At 37.4% G+C, this 25,170-nt stretch overlaps 3 protein-coding genes and 1 pseudogene across 3 annotated transcripts; 2 read left to right on the forward strand and 2 right to left on the reverse strand.

Annotated features, from left to right (window-relative positions):
- The first annotated feature begins 206 nt into the window (after window positions 1-206).
- Window positions 207-2,722, forward strand: LOC138886480 (probable methyltransferase At1g29790). Its single transcript, XM_070167676.1, has one exon. The coding sequence runs from the start codon at window positions 421-423 to the stop codon at window positions 1,780-1,782; it is 1,362 nt and encodes a 453-aa protein (XP_070023777.1). The 5' UTR covers window positions 207-420; the 3' UTR covers window positions 1,783-2,722.
- LOC104230428 (leucine-rich repeat receptor protein kinase HPCA1-like) lies at window positions 2,099-10,016 on the reverse strand (annotated as a pseudogene).
- A 4,693-nt stretch (window positions 10,017-14,709) lies between these two features.
- Window positions 14,710-16,261, forward strand: LOC104230427 (probable methyltransferase At1g29790). The gene has a single exon (XM_009783239.2). The coding sequence runs from the start codon at window positions 14,805-14,807 to the stop codon at window positions 16,164-16,166; it is 1,362 nt and encodes a 453-aa protein (XP_009781541.1). The 5' UTR covers window positions 14,710-14,804; the 3' UTR covers window positions 16,167-16,261.
- A 217-nt stretch (window positions 16,262-16,478) lies between these two features.
- LOC104233221 (leucine-rich repeat receptor protein kinase HPCA1-like) lies at window positions 16,479-24,327 on the reverse strand. Its single transcript, XM_070167686.1, has 19 exons — window positions 24,128-24,327; window positions 23,327-23,447; window positions 23,171-23,242; window positions 23,000-23,074; window positions 22,844-22,915; window positions 22,204-22,365; window positions 22,053-22,127; window positions 21,498-21,569; window positions 21,322-21,393; window positions 21,168-21,236; window positions 20,930-21,004; window positions 20,586-20,657; window positions 20,338-20,472; window positions 19,742-20,217; window positions 19,007-19,165; window positions 18,788-18,924; window positions 18,395-18,614; window positions 17,738-17,973; window positions 16,479-17,241 (listed from the first exon to the last, which is right to left on the reverse strand). Exons 1-19 carry the CDS (start codon window positions 24,219-24,221, stop codon window positions 16,771-16,773), a joined length of 2,865 nt encoding a protein of 954 aa, XP_070023787.1. The 5' UTR covers window positions 24,222-24,327; the 3' UTR covers window positions 16,479-16,770.
- Window positions 24,328-25,170: the final 843 nt, after the last annotated feature.

A 25,170-nucleotide genomic window follows, 5' to 3' on the forward strand; every position in this document is an offset into this window, starting at 1 on the left:
AGTAAACATATATTTTTAGTATACATGGCAAGTAAAAGTGACCTCCAATGTGTCCCATATCATATAATGTGTCCCATATCATATGTTTGTTTTCAATAGCTATCTTTTATTCCAGGGAACCGACTAATTTAAATAGCAATACAAAAGTCATTCTCGAACGTATAAAACGGCGTATTACAATGAACAAAGTCCTTTAGTTGCACAGATCTCAAAGTGAAATCTGAGCTTTAGTCTTCAATAAAATAATAGCAGAAATAAACAAAAACAAAAACTTTCTTGTACTACAAGAGCATCCCAAAAACATTGAAGCATTCCTCGTTTTAAGTACTGATCAAATTCTTCATCTTTTTCTCCTTCCATTCCATTCCCTTCACTTCATTCCCCCACAAAACACAAATTTTATTTATATATAGAGAGAAAATGGGAAGTGCAGAAGATGACCATTTACCTAAAAAACAAACACATAAGAGTATCAATGGTCAAACCAAGTACAAGCTCAAATTACTATTCCTCATTATCCTAACCAATCTTCTTACTATTTACATCTTCACTGGTCCTTCTCTCAACTTGCATCCTATTTTAAAGAACACTATTAATGATTCTCCTTTCCCTGCATTTGGTTCTACTTCTCTCTTACAAGAGCTCAGTGCCACTAAGAAAGAACTTGAAACGAGTCGATCCCAGATAAAAGTTTTGCATCAGCAGCTAAAGTCTACTAACCAACTTGTTACTGAACTTCTAGCTCAACTTAACCTCCTTAACCAGTCCATAAACAGAAGTACAGATTCCACTTTGCCAAACTTCAATGATCTTCTTGATGATTTGTCAAATGAAGCTAAGCTTGGTTTAGGCCCCCACAAGCTTCCACTCGGGCTCTCGCCAAGATCAAGGACAGATGAGGTTTATCCCTCTGTTGGAGGAGGTTGTCTGATGTATAAAGAAGATTTAGCACAGTACATGACATATAATGTTGGAAAGGAGTGTCCTGTTGATGATGTTTTCGCGCAAAGGCTAATGCTCAAGGGCTGTGAGCCACTTCCAATAAGGCGCTGCCATCCTAAAGCGCCTGCTGGTTATGTTGAACCAACTCCATTGCCCAAAAGCCTGTGGTCAACACCACCAGATACAAGTATTATTTGGGATCCATATACTTGTAAAAACTACAGTTGTTTGATAGAAAGGAGAAAGTTTCCAGGATTCTATGATTGTAAAGACTGCTTTGACTTACAATTTAGAGAGAAAACAAGGTGGCAGTTTGACAATGGAGGTCTTGATTTTGGGATGGATCAGGTTCTGTCAACAAGAAGTCAGGGCACAATCCGCATTGGACTTGATATAGGAGGAGGCGTGGGCACGTTTGCTGCTAGGATGAAGGAAAGGAATGTAACCATTATCACCACTTCCATGAATTTGGATGGTCCATTCAACAGCTTCATTGCATCTAGGGGCTTGATATCGATGCACGTTGGTGTCTCCCAAAGGCTTCCCTTTTTCCAGAATACTCTGGATATCGTGCACTCTATGCATATTTTGAGCAACTGGATACCGGATACCATGCTTGAGTTAATTATGTATGACATATACAGAGTTCTGAGACCAGGAGGACTGTTCTGGTTGGATCACTTCTTCTGCCTGGGAACACAGTTGAATGCAACTTATGTTCCTATGCTGGAGCGCGTTGGATTCAAGAAACTGAGGTGGAAAGCCGGCATGAAGCTCGATCGAGGGATCGATAAGAATGAGTGGTATTTCTCTGCTTTGTTGGAGAAACCAATGTCCTAAAGTACTTAGCTGTTGAACCTTTAGATAGTTCATAAACTGATGGTAAGTTTAATTTCATGGACTCGAGTACAAGTTACCAACCTTGACTGACTAGTTTCCCCTTTTTCTCATTTTGTGCTTTTTTGTAGTGCAACAGAAAAATACAAGATGATAGAATCATCGGAACAATTGAAAGAATTTTATTATCTGTATTTATCAATTCATCTTGCTTCTATCACCACAAATTACTGCAAAAGGACAATGGTGATGTAAAATTGATCTCATGTCAATATCTCACAAATAGCTCTATAAAAAAAACTAAGGTAAAGCTGCAATATTGAATGCACAACTTCTTTTAGGATGGAAGTATAGATTCTCATATACAAATGACCATCCTAATTGAGATCAGAAAGAGTTTACACACTTTACATAAGGTAAAAATAAATGTTTCCAAAAAATTTCAGTATCTCTAATCGCGTCGTTGGACCTCCAGAACACTTTTCCTTAATGTACAAAAGATTAGTTGAATCATTCCACATTCTCTCAAATTTGTGCACAAATTACAGGCAATGGCATATTATGTGTGATCTAATGTTTCAACTTTGGGCAAACCCGTTAAGACATTGATCTTACTTGGGCTCTAACTTTGAAGGTGGATATGCCCCACTATAGACAAACAGACTTTCATCAGTATAAGGATGAAGTCCTTTGTTTGCTCCTTCATAGGTTTCTGAAGTAGAAGCTGATTCTGCATTCGGGTTCAGTCCTACGATCTCCATAATATACTCAATCTCTTTCACCACTTCACTCATTGTAGGCCGCTTGACTCCTTCTTCTTCAACACACTTGATTGCTAGATCCACAAACTTCTCTACGCTTTTAGGAGTTGCACCTGAGCGAACAACAGGATCCAAAATTTCGTGAAGGTTATACATGTCTTTTGTCTTGTCCATTGCAGTCCTCACTTCCCTGACAATATATTTTCCTTTTTCAATAGGAATTTTTCCTGTAACAATCTCCAGCAGTACCACTCCAAAGCTATAAACATCACTCTTCTCAGTCAGCTGTTGTGTCATGTAATATTCAGGATCCATGTAGCCCTAACAAATGAATGGCACCCATCAGAAGGACATAGATTATGGGTAATTACTGGCACAATCTTCTGCAAGATCTAACTTAATTTTATTACATGGACAGATCATTATATGATCATCAATAATTAGCTTCTACAACCTGTAATATAATATTCAGGTACATCTCCCTGAATTTGGTGATCAAAACATTCAAGGATCGTTACTTCCAAATCTGCTAACTTAAGAGAATTTGTGAAAAGAATATTTGTTTTCATATTTTCCTATTCCAATGTGTTTATTTACTCATTGTTTGTGGAGAGAGGTGGCTGGCCAACGAGAAAGGAGGAGCTTGAGGGTTCTTGTTATAAAATGAAATAGTGTTTGTAATGGTTCCTAGTGGACTAGAAATTATCCAGACAATACAATTTATGAACTTGTGGACGTCAGAAAATGCTAGGATATAAGCATAGAATATTCTAAAATCAAACAAGTTTGGGCAGGCATGAGGAGAATATTTACTTACCATTGTTCCTTTGACCTGAGTGGTTATGTGACCCCTTTCAGAGTCACCTAGAAGCTGATAAGTTCAGCTGCTGCCAACTACCAATTTTAGAAGCCCACCATTGTTGAAGCCACCAACCCATTCTAGAAGCCACCATTGTTGAAGCCTCCATTGTTGAATGAAGAATTCAACCACCAACCACCTTCTTTTAGGCTATAAATAGAGCCTTATGTTTCACACAGAAAGATCAATCCAGAGAGATTGAAATACAATCCAGGAAGAGATTGTGAGAACAAAAAGAGAGTTTGGTGAGGTTTTTTGTAGAGAGAAATTCTTGGTGTAAATTTTCTATAATTCAATTCTTGTGAAATAGAGTTGTTTTTCCTCCCAAATAATCTTCATATTGATCCGAGAATCACAACAAGTGGTATCAGAGCCTTCGATTCTGTGTTCATCGAGAAATATCGGAACACTGAAAATTTCAACCCGGATTTACGTTTTTCGAAAACGTGATCTTCGGTGTGTTTTGATCATTTCATTAGATTCCTTGCGTCGATACGAATTTAACGCAATTTTCCGGAGGCCAAACAAAGCTAAAACGAAGAAGTTATGGCAATTTTTTTTCTTCTGCCCAAGGAAGAAGATGATGAATAGTAACTGTCCAGTCAGCGCCACATCAGCATCCAGTCAGCGCCACATCAGCATCCAGTCAGCGCCACATCATCATCCAGTCAGAGCCATGTCAGCATCCAATCATCGCCACGTCAGCATCCAGTCAGTGCCACGTCAGCATCCAGTCATCGCCACGTCAGCATCCAGTCAGCGCCACGTCAGCATCCAGTCATCATAAAAATTTTAGAAATTTATGAAATAACCCCTGAAGTTACTGAAATTATAAATCTGCCCCACAAGTTCAGTATATTTTCGATGTAACCCCAAAAGTTTGGTGTAAATTTTGAAAATTTTCTGGAGGCCCTATTTTGACCCAAGAAGAGTCAATCCTACCATTTTTCACCATTCCGGACGTGTTGGTGAGTTCCGTTTGGTGAGATTCTGCTCCAAAATTTTGACCAAGCCATTTTAAAGACATAATGGAAGAGTCATCATCATCTGGAGTTATGATAAAGCTTACTGCCACAAATTACACATTGTGGAGACCTCGGATGAAAGATCTCCTCAGTTGTAAAGATTTGTTTGATCCCATAGAAGCAAAGGGTAGGAACCCCGATTCCACCAAAGAAGCAGAGTGGAAGAAATTAAACAGAAAAACTACCGGTCAAATTCGACAATGGATTGACGATAGCATTTTTCATCATGTTGCACAAGAGACAGATGCGTATGCCCTCTGGGTGAAGTTAGAAGGGATGTATCAAGCCAAAACCGCTAGGAACAAAGCCTTGTTGATGAGGCGTTTGGTAAATTTGAAGTTAAAGCACGGAACTCCAGTTGCCGAGCATACCAGTGAGTTTCAGAGCTTGATAAATCAATTATCGTCTGTTGACATGCCGCTCGGGGATGAGATGCAAGCCCTACTACTTCTTAGTTCTCTTCCTGATAGTTGGGAGACGCTGGTAGTCTCTCTCAGTAATTCAGCTCCTAGTGGAAATCTGACCATGTCTATGGTTAAAGATGCCTTATTTAATGAAGAAGCCAGAAGAAAGGACATCGATCATGGTGAGTCGCATGCCCTTATTACAGAAAGAGGGAGACAACAAGAAAGAAGTCAAGATAAGAGGAGAGGCAGAAGCAAGAGTAGGGGAAAATCCACGGATGGTAGGAAGTCATCATATGCGTGCTACCACTGTGGAATAAAGGGCCATTTAAAGAAGAACTGCAGAAAATTGCATAAGGAGAAGGAGCAGTTGAAGCAAAAGGATGGAGATGCATTAGTCACTACCCACGGAGAGGTAGCCATTTGTTCCATCCAAGAAGAGACATGCCTTCACGTCTCAAGTCAAGAAGAAAACGAATGGGTGGTAGATACTGCAGCATCATACCATGCCACATCCCGAAAAGATTTCTTCACAACATACAAAGCAGGAGACTTTGGAGTAGTGAAGATGGGGAACACTTCTTCCTGTGAGATAGTTGGAATTGGTGATATCAAAATACAAACAAATATCGGGAGTACAATGATATTGAAGGATGTCCGTCATGTGCCAGAACTTCGTCTAAACCTAATATCAGGTATAGCTCTTGACAAACAGGGCTATGAAAGTTATTTCGGAAAAGGCACATGGAAATTGCTGAAAGGGGTTATGATTCTCGCTCGAGGACATATTTGTGGCAACTTATATAAAACTCATGTGAAGGTATGTTCAGACAGCCTCAATGTTATGGAAAAAGAGGCGTCTCAAAACCTGTGGCACCAGAGACTCGGTCACATGAGTGAAAAGGGGATATCAATTCTAACGAAAAAGCAGCTTATCAGAATGGACAAGAATGCTGCTTTAGACCCTTGTAATCATTGCTTATTCGGAAAGCAACATAGAGTCTCTTTTACATTTTCTTCAACCAGAAAATCAGAGTTACTCAGTCTGGTACACTCTGATATTTGTGGTCCCATGGAGGAGAAGTCACTTGGCGGCAATAGGTATTTTCTGACTTTCATTGATGATGCTTCTCGAAAGGTGTGGGTGTACTTCTTAAAGACAAAGGACCAGGCTTTTGATTATTTCAAGATATTTCATGCCATGGTAGAGCGTGAAACGGGAAAGAAATTAAAATGCCTTCGCTCAGATAATGGAGGCGAGTATACTTCCAAGGAGTTCGATTCCTATTACAAGAGACAAGGGATTCAACATGAAAAGACGGTCCCACGAACCCCACAACACAATGGAGTAGCCGAGAGAATGAACCGGACAATTATGGAAAGAGTCAGAAGTATGATCAGTATGGCAAAGCTGCCTAAGCCATTCTGGGGAGAAGCTGTTCGCGCCGCTTGCTACCTAATCAACCGGTCACCATCAGCCCCGTTGAATTTTGAGGTTCCAGAGAAAATATGGTCGGGTAAGAATCCCTCATATTCTCACTTAAGGGTATTCGGTTGTTTAGCACATGCACATGTATCCAAGGAGCTCAGGAAGAAGCTTGATGGTAGAACTATACCATGTATCTTCATAGGCTATGGAGATGAAGAATTTGGGTATAGATTATGGGATCCAATACAGAAGATGGTGATCAGAAGTAGGGATGTTGTATTCCACGAAAACCAGATAATTGAAGACATTGAAAAGCCCACAATATCTTATGAAAGAGGTTCCAGTGCCCAAAAAGTTGGTCCAGATCCACTACCATTGCAGTTTGACACAAATAGCATGGGGGAGCATGAAGCAGTACCAGAAGCAGAACAGGAGGATGTTTGGCAGGGGGAGGCACAAACCCCTCAGGAAACTACAGAACCATCACAGGGGAACGATGATGGTACACATCTTGAAGCTAATAATCAACAACCTCGTCGATCTGAACGAGGTCAGATTCCATCAACTCGATACCCAGAAACCGAGTATATTCTACTTTCTGAAGATGGAGAACCAGAGAGTTTCCATGAAGCTATATCTCATACGGATAAAGAAAAATGGCTGCAAGCAATGACCGAAGAGATGAACTCTTTACAGAAAAACAACACTTATGAGATTGTGAAACTTCCACAAGGAAAGAAGGTACTGAAGAGTAAATGGGTATTCAAGCTGAAGAAAGATGGCAGCGGAAAGGTGGTGAAGCACAAAGCCCGGTTAGTAGTCAAAGGATTCCTACAGAAAAAGGGAATTGACTTTGATGAAATATTTTCACCAGTTGTAAAATTGACTTCAATCCGCATCATCCTTGGATTGGTAGCCAGTTTGAATTTGGAGCTTGAACAAATGGATGTCAAGACAGCATTTCTTCATGGTGATCTAAATGAAGAAATCTATATGGAGCAGCCGGAAGGTTTTGAGGTTTCAGGAAAAGAAAACCTCGTCTATAAGCTTACGAAAAGTTTATATGGCCTAAAGCAAGCACCGAGGCAGTGGTACAAAAGGTTTGACTCATTTATGGTAAGTCAAGGATATAAAAGGACTGCTGCAGATCAGTGTGTTTACATTCAGAGATTTTCGGATGGCAATTTTGTTGTACTTCTACTTTATGTAGACGACATGTTGATCGTCGGACAAGATGCAACAAAAATTAGACAGTTGAAGAAAGAACTCTCTAAGTCCTTTGAAATGAAAGACTTAGGTCCAGCTCAACATATTTTGGGATTGCAGATAACTCGAGATAGGAGAAACAAGAAGTTATGGCTATCTCAAGAAAATTACATTGAACGGGTGATCAAACGGTTCAATATGAGTAATGCCAAACCGGTAGGTGTCCCTTTGGCAAATCACTTCAAGTTGAGCAAGAGTTTGTGCCCCTCATCCAAGAAAGAGATTGAGGAGATGTCTACAATTCCATATTCTTCAGCAGTTGGAAGCCTGATGTATGCCATGGTTTGCACGAGGCCAGATATCGCACATGCGGTAGGTGTGGTAAGTCGTTTTCTTTCTAACCCTGGAAAGAAACATTGGGAGGCAGTTAAGTGGATTTTCAGGTATCTTAAAGGTACTTCAAAATCAAGTCTGTGCTTTGGGGGAGCTGATCCAGTCTTGGAAGGCTATACAGATTCAGATATGGCCGGAGATCCTGATGGAAGAAAATCAACCTCAGGATATGTTTATACTTTTGCAGGGGGAGCTGTGTCATGGCAGTCAAGATTGCAGAAGTGTGTTGCACTATCCACAACTGAAGCAGAGTATATTGCTGTAGCGGAAGCTGGAAAAGAAATGTTGTGGCTAAAGCGGTTTCTCCAAGAACTAGGGATAAATCAAACAGAGTATAAGATACATTGTGATAGTCAAAGTGCAATTGATTTAAGCAAAAACTCAATGTATCATTCTCGGACAAAGCACATCGACATTCGCTATCACTGGATACGCGAGGTGATGAATCAACAACTGTTGAAACTAGTGAAGATCCATACGAAGGAGAATCCAGCAGACATGTTAACAAAGGTGGTCACTCAAGAAAAGTTAGAGCTGTGCAGAGACATAGTTGGAATAACTTTCAAATAGTAGCTGCGTTGGAATGCAGCTGAAGGGGGAGAATTGATAAGTTCAGCTGCTGCCAACTACCAATTCTAGAAGTCCACCATTGTTGAAGCCACCAACCCATTCTAGAAGCCACCATTGTTGAAGCCTCCATTGTTGAATGAAGAATTCAACCACCAACCACCTTCCTTAAGGCTATAAATAGAGCCTTATGTTTTACACAGAAAGATCAATCCAGAGAGATTGAAATACAATCCAGGAAGAGATTGTGAGAACAAAAAGAGAGTTTGGTGAGGTTTTTGTAGAGAGAAATTCTTGGTGTAAATTCTCTATAATTCTATTCTTGTGAAAAAGAGTTGTTTTTCCTCCCAAATAATCTTCATATTGATCCGAGAATCACAACAGAAGCTTGGACAGACCAAAATCAGCAACTTTTGCGTTTAGGCGTTCATCCAGCAAGATGTTGTTGGACTTGATGTCTCTGTGTATGATAGGAGGGTTGACAAGGTCGTGAAGATACTGCAAACCTCGGGCTGCTCCGAGGGCTATCTTCAGTCTCCTCATCCAATCTAACCTGATCCCAGTCTTGCCTACAAGTATAAATTTCATCACATTTTCCAGAGGCACATTTCCCTTTGGTAAAGTTAGAAGAAGCTAGTTTCAAAGAATCAATAAGAAGGAAAAGTCTAAGGTGCTAGTCGATGAACATGTTTCTGATTTTACCTAAACATAGTCTAATGTTCTCTAAATAGAACTTAACAGGAAGCAAAGTGGTTGGAGATTTTACGGAGTTTCATGCCCAAATTACATGTTCCATATCTCAGTGAAAATGGTTCAGTACTTCCACTCCTATTTAAGAAATTGGTTTCTTTTTTAATGACTACTTTGCAACAACTAATCATAAATAAATTCTTGGACTTCCGAGAATGTAGGATAGCTAATTCAGCAAGTACCTCTCTATAGTCTTCTCATAATAATGGTGAAAGAGAATGGTAGGGACCAAAATATACCTGAAAGACCATCTTTTAAGGTGCCACTAGGAATATACTCATACACCAGCATCTGTTCAGCTTGATCAAAACAGAAGCCAACAAGGCCAACGACATTCTTGTGATGAACCCTTGAGAGAAGTTCTATCTCAGTTTTGAACTCAAGTGCACCCTGCATAGACCCTTGTAGAGCTCTTTTAACTGCAACCAGGTGTCCATTTGGAAGAGTTCCTCTGTAAACCTGCAGGATGTAACTTCCACACTTATAACTTAATTCAGTTTAAATTGTTGCCAACACCTTCTTACTGAAATGGTAGACTATGCCTTAAGAAATATCATTCAGTATTCTTTTTACGGTGGTGTTGGTTGGGGATGGGGGTTGGGAGAGGGTGCACCTAGTCAATGAAAGCTAACCTTGCCATAACCACCAGATCCAATATCATTAGTTTCTGAAAAATTGTTTGTCATTTTTTTTGAGCTCCTCAAATGAGAAGAATCTTGCTCCTGTCAACTGTGGAACAGCACCACTATGTTTATTTGAGTCCCAGGATGCTGCATTAAAGAGAAGGATAGCAACAACCACCGTAAGATGAAGCAATAGGTAAAAGGAAACCTTGTACAACATGGGAAATCATATAGGTAATACTACACAACAAGTCAAGTCCGGTAAAAGACAATTAGAAGGTGCAAGTAAGTCAGCTAAAGCAAGTAGCAGTGAATCATGAAAATATGAAAGGATCTAACATTATTAACAGAAGAAAATATTGATTAACAGGTAGCAAATAAGCATGGAAAGCATTTAGAGCATATAACATTTAAGACAACGAAGGAAATAATTAAGGAAAAGAGGAAAAAAATTAGGGAAAACAGGTAATTCGGCGGCGTATAAGCACTCGTCACCTTGCATATACGCCACAACAAATGAAATTCACATAACATATAGTCTGAGGGTTCCTAGTTCCCTCAAGTCAAGGTTAGACTCAACACTTACTTCACTCTGCAGTCAATTCAGAGCTCTACCGGGGCTTTTCCCCAAGAATACGCCTCCATACCACTCGTATCTAGCCACAATTGACTCAATAATATCAAATATTGCTAAAGGAATCAATTACAATGCATAAATTTAGAATTTCCAAACTTCCCCCAAAAAGTCAAAAATCGATCCTGGACCCGCTTAGTCAAAACGCGAAATTCAAATCAAAATCGATTACCCATTCACCCCCGAGCTCGGTTATGTAATTTGTTTTGTAATCCAACCTCAATTTGAGGTCTAAATTCCAATTTTACAAAAATTCCTAATTCTACCCAAACCCTCAATTTTTACTATGAAATCCTAGATTTTAGGTGGAAATCTTATGAAGTATAATGGGTAATTGAAAGAAAGTAGGCTAGAATCATTTATCAACAAATTAGGAAGAAAAACTCTTGGAAAAGTCGCCTTTATGGTTTTCTAGTTTCGAAATTTTGAAAGAATGAGCAAAATTCCGTAATTGGTATGTTTTAATCATTGGGCGTCAGGCCTTCTTCGCGTTCGCGAAGGGACTACCGCAATCGCGAAGCAGCGGCTCAAATAGCCTATGTGTTCGCGAGATACCCTTCGCGTTCACGAAGGCTTATACCCACCAGCCTTATTCCGCGTTCACGAAGAGTATTGATCAGATTCCCCTCCCTCAGGTCCCATGCCTACGCGTTCGCGAGAGGCTGGCCGTGCTCGCGAAGGGTAATGCCCCCATTGCTCTCCGTTCTTTCGCGTTCGTGAAGAAGAAACTCCCTTCCAGCCCAATTCACTCTTCGCGTTCGCAAGAGTACCTTCGCTAATGCGAAGAAGGAACACCAGAAACCAGCTGAAGCACAAAAATTAGATTTCCCAAGTTTCAAAATATCCGTAGCCTATCCGAAATTCACCCGAGCCTTCGGGGCTCCAACCAATTATACACACAAGTCCAAAAACCTCATACAAACTCGTTTGCGTGATCAAAACACCAAAATAATGCCTAGAACTACGAATCAGACACCAAATCAAATGAAATTTTCAAGAAAACTTTTAAACTTTTATTTTAATAACCAGACGTCCGAATCACGTCAAACTAATTTCGTTTCTCACCAAATTTGACAGACAAGTTATAATTATAGTAATTGACCTATACCGGGCTCCGAAACTAAAATATGGACCCGGTATCTACAAAATCAAATATCAGTCAATTCTTAAAAATCAATAAACCTTTAAACTTTTAATTTTCGACAAAAATCAGTAACTCGAGCTAGGAACCTTCGAATTCGATTCCGGGTTTACACCCAGGTCCCAAATCACGATAGAGACCCACCGGGATCGTCAAAATACGGATCCGGGTTCGTTTGCTTAAAATAGTGACCGAAGTAACTCAAATAGATTTTTGAAGCAAAATTTCATATTTTATCAATTTTCAACATAAAAAGCTTTTCGAAAAAATATTCGGATTGTGCACGCAAATCAAGGAAGGCTTAAAGAAGCTATTGGAGGCTTTGAAATATAGAATTAGGTTCTAAAACTCTAGATGACCTATCGGGTCATCACAGGAGAACCCAAGTACCTAAAAATCTTGTTAGTCATTATGTAGACCATAGTATAAATAAAAAATATTAGGTCATCTTTCGTTCCTTAGACTAGGTTGAATATTGCTATGTGTTTTGTGAGCTTGAAGGTAGACTTGTGGTTTCCTTTGAACTAGCACTAGAATTTGCAATAGATTTGTCTTCCTTTTGAGGATTCTATTAGTGTAGGTGCTTTTGTCGATTATATTAGAGGTGGTTAGAATTTAATTCTAGTTATTATTAATATCTCATCAATATTTATGTCTTGCTTCCCTTTCTTTATTTGCTTTTCAAGTACCACTTCTTGTTCTTGTATTTTGGCTGTTATCAAGAAGAAACAACGAGAATATTGTTGAAACAAATAAATAATATAGTTGATTATGTGGCAATTAATATTTAAAAAATATCCCACTTGAAAGCTAATTTTTTTTATTTTTCTTCCCTCCCAAGTGCCTAAAAGAGGGGTTCAGGACTATCAAATTTTCAAGTTCAGGGGGATCCCGAACTATTCTGCCACTATGTCATCCGAAGGTATGCTACTGCTAGTCTGGAAGGAAACTATTGAGAAAAATATATCAACATATTTCTTCTTTTTTTTTTTTACTTTCTTTTTCTTTTTCTTTTTGCTCTTTTTCAATTTGTGTAACATTGAAGGGGAACTTTGGAACAACGAAAAAGTTGTCTCTGTGGGGCCTACAGCTACGAGTTCGAGTCGTCGAAACAACTATTAATACTTGCATTAAGGTAGATTTTCTCTATCATACCCCATAGGATACAACCCTCTTCTCTCATTCTCCGAACTTTGTGTGAACGCATAATACCTTTGTGTACCGAATTGCCCTTTCTATTTGTGTATCAGTAACATTTTTCACTGTGCGAATATCACAATTTTTAGTCATGAAACCAGTCTCTCTTCCAGTAAATTAAAATAATAATGTACAGTAGAACCCAAACTTTACTTCAGCAGTTGGTAAAGTTTAATATTAAAGTTTATTATTCTGTACAAGTTCAGTCCTGTCCAACTTTTGTTTTTGTTTTTGTTTTTGTATGTACATAATTGTTTTTGGTAAATAAAAGTATTTAATTACCACACACACAAAAAAATTACGTGATGATAGATTCACAAAAAAATTACTCCACATTTTAGTAATGTTTTTCCTTACTAGTCATCAGAAAGATTAAAGAGAAAAAAATCAAACGAGACTATTTTAATTAAAAAGAAGGTCTTAGAGTAACTTATTGAACTTAGAGAAATGGTTCCTGTAACTTTCCAACTAGTGGGAAGATATTTAAAGTTACTATAGAATACAAAAAACTGGACAATGTTACCAAGTGAGTTGATTGCAACTGTTTAGGGAGCCAAAGCCTGCCAACACATTAAAATATTTCAAAAGTCAAAAGTGCAACACCTTTTTTCCTCAAATCATTAAAGCATTAATGAAAACTTTTATTAGTGAGGTTACAAACAAAAACATACAGTTAAGTTATTTATAGTTTAATTTATATTAATAATATTAATAATAACTACGTGGCGGTCTCAAACAAGTTGGGATCAATTATGTGGATAAATATTATTAAATGCACTAGCCACCTCGGAGATTGGGTAATTTAAGGAATTAAAAATTTGGTATTTATTTTTTATTAATAAAATACTAAATAAAATTTATTAAAAGGATGGTTTCTATTTTACAATCAAGATAAATTGCTAGTTAATTTAAACCAAATAATTGTGTTCTGGTTGAGTTTGAGTTTTATATACTAATGATTAAAAAATATTGAATACACAAACATGTTCCTTAAAAAAGCAATTACATATATTTAATAAGCATTTATCAGTAACCAAAAATAAATAATATTATCAGTTATGTGTTATTGTAGATTGAAAAAAAATACTAATAGGTTTATAGGCCAAATGACCTCCCCATCTAATAAATTAGTTTTTGAGTTGGACTCTCCTAATTGGTCTATAATATTGGTATCAGAGCAGCAGGTTGATCAATGTTTAGGATCACGACTCGGAGTGGGGGTGGGGGGATTTATAGCTAAATGGACTCTCCCACCTACTAGACTAGTTTTTTTTGTTTAGGGGAAAGAACATAATTATACAATATTTTAAGAAATTCTATTATTTTTGGAATAAACAAAGAATTTTATTATGTATGAATTAATTTCTACACAGAGAACAACCATGTTAAATCCCTAATAAAAAACAAAGACAAGACTCCAGTAAGTTACCTACATACCATGTTAAATAATTAACAAATAGAAAAAATAAATAAAGTGTATAATTTACTATGATACCCATAATAATTGATACATATTTTATTAGATTTAAGAAAATGATTTAAAATGAGTAATAAATATTATGATAAAACAGAAAAAAATTATTGTCTTCTCTTGATATGGTAAAGTGTCAAATAAAAGTAAACATATATTTTTAGTATACATGACAAGTAAAAGTGACCTCCAATGTGTCCCATATCATATAATGTGTCCCATATCATATGTTTGTTTTCAATAGCTATCTTTTATTCCAGGGAACCGACTAATTTAAATAGCAATACAAAAGTCATTCTCGAACGTATAAAACGGCGTATTACAATGAACAAAGTCCTTTAGTTGCACAGATCTCAAAGTGAAATCTGAGCTTTAGTCTTCAATAAAATAATAGCAGAAATAAACAAAAACAAAAACTTTCTTGTACTACAAGAGCATCCCAAAAACATTGAAGCATTCCTCGTTTTAAGTACTGATCAAATTCTTCATCTTTTTCTCCTTCCATTCCATTCCCTTCACTTCATTCCCCCACAAAACACAAATTTTATTTATATATAGAGAGAAAATGGGAAGTGCAGAAGATGACCATTTACCTAAAAAACAAACACATAAGAGTATCAATGGTCAAACCAAGTACAAGCTCAAATTACTATTCCTCATTATCCTAACCAATCTTCTTACTATTTACATCTTCACTGGTCCTTCTCTCAACTTGCATCCTATTTTAAAGAACACTATTAATGATTCTCCTTTCCCTGCATTTGGTTCTACTTCTCTCTTACAAGAGCTCAGTGCCACTAAGAAAGAACTTGAAACGAGTCGATCCCAGATAAAAGTTTTGCATCAGCAGCTAAAGTCTACTAACCAACTTGTTACTGAACTTCTAGCTCAACTTAACCTCCTTAACCAGTCCATAAACAGAAGTACAGATTCCACTTTGCCAAACTTCAATGATCTTCTTGATGATTTGTCAAATGAAGCTAAGCTTGGTTTAGGCCCCCACAAGCTTCCACTCGGGCTCTCGCCAAGATCAAGGACAGATGAGGTTTATCCCTCTGTTGGAGGAGGTTGTCTGATGTATAAAGAAGATTTAGCACAGTACATGACATATAATGTTGGAAAGGAGTGTCCTGTTGATGATGTTTTCGCGCAAAGGCTAATGCTCAAGGGCTGTGAGCCACTTCCAATAAGGCGCTGCCATCCTAAAGCGCCTGCTGGTTATGTTGAACCAACTCCATTGCCCAAAAGCCTGTGGTCAACACCACCAGATACAAGTATTATTTGGGATCCATATACTTGTAAAAACTACAGTTGTTTGATAGAAAGGAGAAAGTTTCCAGGATTCTATGATTGTAAAGACTGCTTTGACTTACAATTTAGAGAGAAAACAAGGTGGCAGTTTGACAATGGAGGTCTTGATTTTGGGATGGATCAGGTTCTGTCAACAAGAAGTCAGGGCACAATCCGCATTGGACTTGATATAGGAGGAGGCGTGGGCACGTTTGCTGCTAGGATGAAGGAAAGGAATGTAACCATTATCACCACTTCCATGAATTTGGATGGTCCATTCAACAGCTTCATTGCATCTAGGGGCTTGATATCGATGCACGTTGGTGTCTCCCAAAGGCTTCCCTTTTTCCAGAATACTCTGGATATCGTGCACTCTATGCATATTTTGAGCAACTGGATACCGGATACCATGCTTGAGTTAATTATGTATGACATATACAGAGTTCTGAGACCAGGAGGACTGTTCTGGTTGGATCACTTCTTCTGCCTGGGAACACAGTTGAATGCAACTTATGTTCCTATGCTGGAGCGCGTTGGATTCAAGAAACTGAGGTGGAAAGCCGGCATGAAGCTCGATCGAGGGATCGATAAGAATGAGTGGTATTTCTCTGCTTTGTTGGAGAAACCAATGTCCTAAAGTACTTAGCTGTTGAACCTTTAGATAGTTCATAAACTGATGGTAAGTTTAATTTCATGGACTCGAGTACAAGTTACCAACCTTGACTGACTAGTTTCCCCTTTTTCTCATTTTGTGCTTTTTTGTAGTGCAACAGAAAAATACAAGATGATAGAATCATCGGAACAATTGAAAGAGGAATTTTATTATCTGTATTTATCTTTGCTTCTATCACCACAAATTACTGCAAAAGGACAATGGTGATGTAAAATTGATCTCATGTCAATATCTCACAAATAGCTCTATAAAAAAAACTAAGGTAAAGCTGCAATATTGAATGCACAACTTCTTTTAGGATGGAAGTATAGATTCTCATATACAAATGACCATCCTAATTGAGATCAGAAAGAGTTTACACACTTTACATAAGGTAAAAATAAATGTTTCCAAAAAATTTCAGTATCTCTAATCGCGTCGTTGGACCTCCAGAACACTTTTCCTTAATGTACAAAAGATTAGTTGAATCATTCCACATTCTCTCAAATTTGTGCACAAATTACAGGCAATGGCATATTATGTGTGATCTAATGTTTCAACTTTGGGCAAACCCGTTAAGACATTGATCTTACTTGGGCTCTAACTTTGAAGGTGGATATGCCCCACTATAGACAAACAGACTTTCATCAGTATAAGGATGAAGTCCTTTGTTTGCTCCTTCATAGGTTTCTGAAGTAGAAGCTGATTCTGCATTCGGGTTCAGTCCTACGATCTCCATAATATACTCAATCTCTTTCACCACTTCACTCATTGTAGGCCGCTTGACTCCTTCTTCTTCAACACACTTGATTGCTAGATCCACAAACTTCTCTACGCTTTTAGGAGTTGCACCTGAGCGAACAACAGGATCCAAAATTTCGTGAAGGTTATACATGTCTTTTGTCTTGTCCATTGCAGTCCTCACTTCCCTGACAATATATTTTCCTTTTTCAATAGGAATTTTTCCTGTAACAATCTCCAGCAGTACCACTCCAAAGCTATAAACATCACTCTTCTCAGTCAGCTGTTGTGTCATGTAATATTCAGGATCCATGTAGCCCTAACAAATGAATGGCACCCATCAGAAGGACATAGATTATGGGTAATTACTGGCACAATCTTCTGCAAGATCTAACTTAATTTTATTACATGGACAGATCATTATATGATCATCAATAATTAGCTTCTACAACCTGTAATATAATATTCAGGTACATCTCCCTGAATTTGGTGATCAAAACATTCAAGGATCGTTACTTCCAAATCTGCTAACTTAAGAGAATTTGTGAAAAGAATATTTGTTTTCATATTTTCCTATTCCAATGTGTTTATTTACTCATTGTTTGTGGAGAGAGGTGGCTGGCCAACGAGAAAGGAGGAGCTTGAGGGTTCTTGTTATAAAATGAAATAGTGTTTGTAATGGTTCCTAGTGGACTAGAAATTATCCAGACAATACAATTTATGAACTTGTGGACGTCAGAAAATGCTAGGATATAAGCATAGAATATTCTAAAATCAAACAAGTTTGGGCAGGCATGAGGAGAATATTTACTTACCATTGTTCCTTTGACCTGAGTGGTTATGTGACCCCTTTCAGAGTCACCTAGAAGCTTGGACAGACCAAAATCAGCAACTTTTGCGTTTAGGCGTTCATCCAGCAAGATGTTGTTGGACTTGATGTCTCTGTGTATGATAGGAGGGTTGACAAGGTCGTGAAGATACTGCAAACCTCGGGCTGCTCCGAGGGCTATCTTCAGTCTCCTCATCCAATCTAACCTGATCCCAGTCTTGCCTACAAGTATAAATTTCATCACATTCTCCAGAGGCACATTTCCCTTTGGTAAAGTTAGAAGAAGCTAGTTTCAAAGAATCAATAAGAAGGAAAAGTCTAAGGTGCTAGTCGATGAACATGTTTCTGATTTTACCTAAACATAGTCTAATGTTCTCTAAATAGAACTTAACAGGAAGCAAAGTGGTTGGAGATTTTACGGAGTTTCATGCCCAAATTACATGTTCCATATCTCAGTGAAAATGGTTCAGTACTTCCACTCCTATTTAAGAAATTGGTTTTCTTTTTTAATGACTACTTTGCAACAACTAATCATAAATAAATTCTTGGACTTCCGAGAATGTAGGATAGCTAATTCAGCAAGTACCTCTCTATAGTCTTCTCATAATAATGGTGAAAGAGAATGGTAGGGACCAAGATATACCTGAAAGACCATCTTTTAAGGTGCCATTAGGAATATACTCATACACCAGCATCTGTTCAGCTTGATCGAAACAAAAGCCAACAAGGCCAACGACATTCTTGTGATGAACCCTTGAGAGAAGTTCTATCTCAGTTTTGAACTCAAGTGCACCCTGCATAGACCCTTGTAGAGCTCTTTTAACTGCAACCAGGTGTCCATTTGGAAGAGTTCCTCTGTAAACCTGCAGGATGTAACTTCCACACTTATAACTTAATTCAGTTTAAATTGTTGCCAACACCTTCTTACTGAAATGGTAGACTATGCCTTAAGAAATATCATTCAGTATTCTTTTTACGGTGGTGTTGGTTGGGGATGGGGGTTGGGGGAGGGTGCACCTAGTCAATGAAAGCTAACCTTGCCATAACCACCAGATCCAATATCATTAGTTTCTGAAAAATTGTTTGTCATTTTTTTGAGCTCCTCAAATGAAAAGAATCTTGCTCCTGTCAACTGTGGAACAGCACCACTATGTTTATTTGAGTCCCAGGATGCTGCATTAAAGAGAAGGATAGCAACAACCACCGTAAGATGAAGCAATAGGTAAACGGAGAAATAGTTAGTTCCAAATCTTACCAAAAGGATCATTCCTCCTATCAGCATCTTCAGCTCTTTTCTTTTGTCGGAAAGCATAAATACCAACGATTAGTGCTAAAATTACAAGGACAGAACCACCAACTGCTGCTCCAATGATAATGCCTGTACTAGATGATTTGTGTGATCCACTGGATGCACCTGGAGAAAAGAATACTCAGAGACTCAGACTTATAACTATCAAGTTCAACTTCCATAAGATGCAAGTTTCATAATGTTCCAACAAATAATTCAAATTCCTAGCAGTCATTTAACGAATTAAGTTTTTTGACCACCGATTAGAAAAATCTGTCTTTAAAAAAATAAGTTATTGATAAGTTCATTAGAGTTTACACAAACTCTTAACAGAAACATAGGAACAAAGAATGGAAATTGATCCATCACATGTATGCTAACTATATTTTTGCCATCAAGAGGATCGATACATTTTTCAGAATCTTGTACTTCTTAAGTTGAATACTTAAAATAAAACTGATATAATAATCAAAACAGCGGACCTATAGTAATTGCTCTTCATGTTCAAAGTCCTATAAGGAAGAGTAAATTCTTCTGTCAAACCAAGTTTGTGAAAACTTAATCATCAATACCAATTACTTCTTGGTTTTTCACCCACCAAATTTCTACTATTCTAGATTAGATAGCATATATAAGCAGGAGAAGAGAAATGAGCCAAAAAAAAAAGGAGAAGGAATAATAGATCTCGAAAAGTTCTATTACCATCGAAGTATTTATAGCCTTCACCAATGAAGAAGAAAGGTCCAAATGTCGACGGGGGCTTGAAAGTCTGATTACTAAGCACAAAACCTATTCCAGAAACTCCAGTTCGATTGAAAAAATCTTGGCTAGAAGGAAAAACTTGCAGGTGTATTACAAGGTAGTCATCCAAATTTTTTGTAGGGTTGCTGAGGGAAACTGAGTCGACAGGCAGTTGACGGTTTTGGAATGTAAGCATCAAAGATTTTTGGAGAGTCTCATAAGTAGTTTTGTTTCCTAAGTTGGAAAAGGAAGGAGCTCTGAAGACTAGGTTGCCTGTATATGGAAAAGCACATTTACAGGTAGGACTAGAAATTTGATCAGAGCTGCACTCAGTTGGCAAGCAATTTTCTGGTGGAGTAGAATATGAATCAGCTTGTTGAGCTTGGACACAGTAAGTTTGTGTTGTTCCTTCATTGCAGACAGGATTACCTGCAAGTCTGCAAAGGAAAACAGTAACAAAATAAGGTAATAAACATGATACAGTCAAGTTTGGCGTAGAACATAATCATATGGCCGAATAGGCTTAGACGTTTAAAAAAACAAGGAAGAGAGCTAACAAGATCTGAAAGGGATATCCTGGTCTTTGAGTAAATGAATCAATAAGATTGCTCTGCATATCAATGAGTTGCAACTGGTCACTATACGCGGAGTCAATTTCAAGTGTGCCATTAAGTCTGTTTTTCCTCATATTGCTGTCAATAAGAAATGAGTGCATTGTCATCAAATCTCAGCATACTCAATCTCTATCGTTTATAAAACCAAGTTCCATGAAATACAACAGACACAAAGTGTTAGGGACACTTACACAGTCTGCAACTGGAAAAGGCTGAATAATTTAGCTGGAACTAATCCTTGGAGTCCTGTGTTTTCCATTGCCCTGTCAATACAAGGTCATTTATTAGGTTAAAAAGAACTTCTGGGAATTGAAACCGTAAATGAGAAAAATAAAAACTGTCCATATTCAAATGGATGCAGGCATATACTAGCACAGTACACACATGCACCTGCTCATGGAAATGCATACACACACATACACATTGAGATTGAGAGAGAGAGAGAGAGAGAGAGAGAGAGAGAGAGAGAGAGAGAGAGAGAGAGAGAGAGAGAGAGAGAGAGAGAGAGAGAGAGAGAGAGAGAGAGAGAACATACACTGTTGTCAAAGATTGCAGGTCTGGAATCCATGATGGAAAATCTGATGCATTAAACGAATTATTGCTCATGTCCCTGCAAAAAGAAGTCCCACATCATGATAGTGAGATTAACAAATTTCCTTTTTTCCGAAAAAGTAACAAATAAATTGGGAGAAATATTTATAGTACGATTTTGAGCAATAACCAATTATCATCTCAAAGGGATCAAGGCACAAAAATTAGGATAAGCAACTTACAAGTAATTGAGGACATTCATGCCAGTGAGATTCGGCAAAAGACCATCCAAATTATTGTTTGATATGTGGCTGTGATACATGGTCAAAGCATGCTACATTAGGAAATCATAAGGACATAAGGTAGGTTCAGAAAATTGTTTCATTTTTTACTTACAGTTCATTGACATGTGTGAGATTGTTGAGGTTTTGTGGCACAGATCCGCTTAACGAATTCCTGTCAAGACGACTGTTGCAAGCACAGTAGCTTAGTTCACAAAAACTCACTTTGTATAGACAGTACTAGAAACATTACAAGATTATAAAAGGAAAGCCCAAGATAGCAATACTTACAGCACTTCCATAGTCTGGACAAGTCCTAATGTATCCGGTATATTTCCAGTAAGCTGGTTGTTCTCCACTAGCCTAGAAGTTAGAATATACGCGCATGAGGAAACAAGAAAGCACGGTCAGAAGGAATATTATTTGCTTATAGTTATGGGGGTAACTTATCATATGGAGAAACTTAACAGAACAAAATGTAGATGTACATGATAAGCACAAAAAGGGACTTGTCAGGACCCTTTATATTTTACTTTTCTTTAACTCTTTTTTTTCAAACATCCTAGAAAGACTCGTCGGGCAATCACTCTATAACTTGGGCAATGGCCAGGACCATTTTGCCTAGGTTCACCTAGTCATTTTAAATACATTGGTCTGTGCTATGTCATCCAGAGAAACATATAAATACCATAAAGATATGATTACCAAGCCTCTCTCACATGATTACTCTCAGAAGCAAGAGCATGCACTAACAAGACTATCAAAAGGTAAGCTAAATACTAGTGAGTCTCTCAAATATTTACCAATGTAGTATGCATTCAAACTATTTTTACAATAATTACTTACAGATGAATCAGAGTGAGATTAGAATGGAAAAGTCGAGCTGGAATTTCACCGGATAGCTGATTCTTCCCAAAATGACTGTGAAGTGATGTAAATAATCTTAGAAAATACAGTTGAGAGATAAAAGACAATAACAAATAAAGGAGATGCGTACAAGTGTTTAGTATGAAGAAGCATATCAAGACCAGGTGAGCTCCCACTAGAGACTGGAAGTGTTCCAGTAAGCTTATTGTCAGCTAAATCCAGCCAATAAAGCTTTGAAAGATAGCCAATGGTAGCAGGTATTCGTCCAATAAAGTTGTTAGAGTTTAAAGATCTGCATAATACAAAATGGGGCTGTTTTAGAGCGTTTACAAGAAGAAGGAATTGAAAGAACTCAGAAGTTTCATATACAGATAGATATGCTAAAAACACAATTATTTGGATTTGATGACGTATAAACACAAGAATATATAGCAGTACTGACAAACTCTTCGTGAACTGTTTTTTCAGTTTAGAAGTGCATTGCTTGTCCAAGAGATGGACCAAAATATGAGTATTCGTCAAAAATATTCATTCAAGATGCTTATCATTTCATTGATTGAAACGAAAACAGAAAATGATTATGTAATATGTATCTTTATAATGCTAAAAGAATCATAGTTTAAGCTGATATAAACATCAATTCCCTGATCCATCATATTCTGTACAGTGCAAACAACTTAAACCAAATAAATGAGTAAACTTCTTTGCATCCTGGTAAAATATGTCGCGTACTGGTCCCCCGTTCAAAGTGAAAAGTGTAGAGTACTTACAGAAAAACCAGCTGGGTGAGAGATCCAATGGAATCTGGTATTGGTCCAGAAAACCCACAACCAACAAGGATCCTGTCATGAAATTAAGAAAAAAATCAGCATATAATCATGAGATTAGAGGGTAAATGAATGGGACAATTATTCAGATTCATTTACAAATTTGATAGCTTTGTCAATTTTCCAATAGACTGAGGAAGAGATCCTGTCAACTCCTTGTTGTATGATAGATCCCTATAAAATGCAGTCAATACTTAGAATATAAGCTTCACAACTCATCCGAAAGTAAAGGAAGTGCAGGAGAAACAGGAAATGTGAAAGAAGACCTACAAAGTCTGCAATTCAGATAATCCTTGAATGTCTCCAGATAGCTGACCGCTCAAACTCATACTTGATAATGTTCTGAAAAATTGAGAAAGATGACATCAACCATACAAGTATGAAAATTTGATGTAGTTGATAATGGGAGGCGCGTTGAATTCTTACATAGAAATCACTCGTGAATTTCTGCATCCAATTCCTTCCCATTGACTCCCACAGGGATCTGCTCCAGCCCAATTGGGTGGAACATTCTGCCATGAATCCTTGAGAGACTGTAGTGCAGCAACTGAATACAATATTAAATCAGTTCTTCTCCACTAGAAACTTTTAAATAGGTCTTGACGCTGAATCAAGAACTGGATCAAAATACAACAAAAAATGCTCAAATTCATAATGACCTATCCGAGAAGAAAAATAGGAAGGATGCAAAGTTCACACCAGTTATACCATATTATGAAACCTTCTAAAACTATCAACTTAAGCCTATAAAAAAACTCTTCTATCCCCAATATTCCAGCTTAACAGAAAGTCTGAAACAATAACAGTTTCTTAAGGGGAAAAAAGAAAATAACAAAATCCATTCAAGTGCCTATTTAGAAAAAATGGAAGCAAAACACTGTATATTAGACTGCTAATTATTTTGCTTTTAGTGTTTCCCAAGGGATTAGCCAAAACCAAAGCAAACCAACCCATTTCCAGTTCCAGCATAGACGTTATAGCCCTACACCTGGAACCAAGAGAGCAGAATTTAATCATATTCTTGATCCTATTCCACCTCTCTGATACTGAACAAATTAAGTAATAGACCATTTTATTCAAAGATTTCTCTAAAATCAGAATTCTAAATCACCTAAAGGGACAAATTCTGAAGGAAAGTTAAGATTTTGAACACCAGAACACAGAGATAATCGAGTATTTCTATAAACTAATTAAGAAACATTTGATAGAAGAACACAACTAACTTACAATCATCAGGATTTGTCCATGCTGTTATTGCCAGAATATGTATCCAAACAACCAGAAAACAAAGCTGAATTCTCATTGCCAGAGAAACTACCATGTGACAAAGTTCAAGAAAAACACTCCTCTACAAAAGCTAGAAGAGAATTTCAACCTCAAATCCCTTTTCAAGTTCTGCTCCCCACGACCACAATATCTCTCAAAAGACAGCTATCTGTTGCATTTACTACTAGTATTCATCAATAAGGGGTTGTTTATTTCATTTAGCCAACTCACTGACTAAGTTTTAAAAATACAGACTTTTACTTCCTCCCACACAACTATCTTCTACGTGAAATCTTTATTTTATTTTGTTCACGTCATTTAAACACAATGACTGACCTCCAACTTCAAATTTTTTACCTATAAAAAATATTGGAAGGATAAAAATCACGACCACGTCGAGTTTACTTGGTCTTTAATTATATGGCCAAAAAAGTCAACAAATTACTTTTATAACTCTTTACAAGCTGGTTAACCCTTCATCACAGGCAACAAATATTGAAAAATTTCCATGATAATCGTTGACCATAGTGGGTGTTAATCGTAATAGAATATTAACAACTTGATTAGGTTTAGCATAATTAGACAAAGTCTTCTTCAAAAAAGCAATTTTATAATTTTTTGTGAAAATCAAATGTTAATGTCATTGTCAAACTATAAGTTATATATTTAAAGAAGTTGCCAAGAGGGACAAGTAGAATAATCCTCTACACGCTTTAGGGAAGTTGAACTCCATGAGAGTGGATAACCCATAAGCTAAAAAGAGATATCATGCAGCTAAGGGTTATATGGTTGGAAACAAGTTATCTCATGATTAATTATCCCAAAATTAATTATTTTGGGATTAATTATCCCACCCTCCATAGGATTTAAAAAACACTACAATCCCGGGATTAGTTATCCCACCTTCCATAGGGTTTAAAAAATACTACATTCCCGGGATAACTAATCCCAGGATTAGTTATACCATGATTTTGTCCCAAACCAAATATGGGATAAACTCATCT

The sequence above is a fragment of the Nicotiana sylvestris genome, chromosome 1 (genome assembly GCF_000393655.2).
Source record: "Nicotiana sylvestris chromosome 1, ASM39365v2, whole genome shotgun sequence".
In the NCBI taxonomy this organism is placed as follows: Eukaryota; Viridiplantae; Streptophyta; class Magnoliopsida; order Solanales; family Solanaceae; genus Nicotiana; species Nicotiana sylvestris.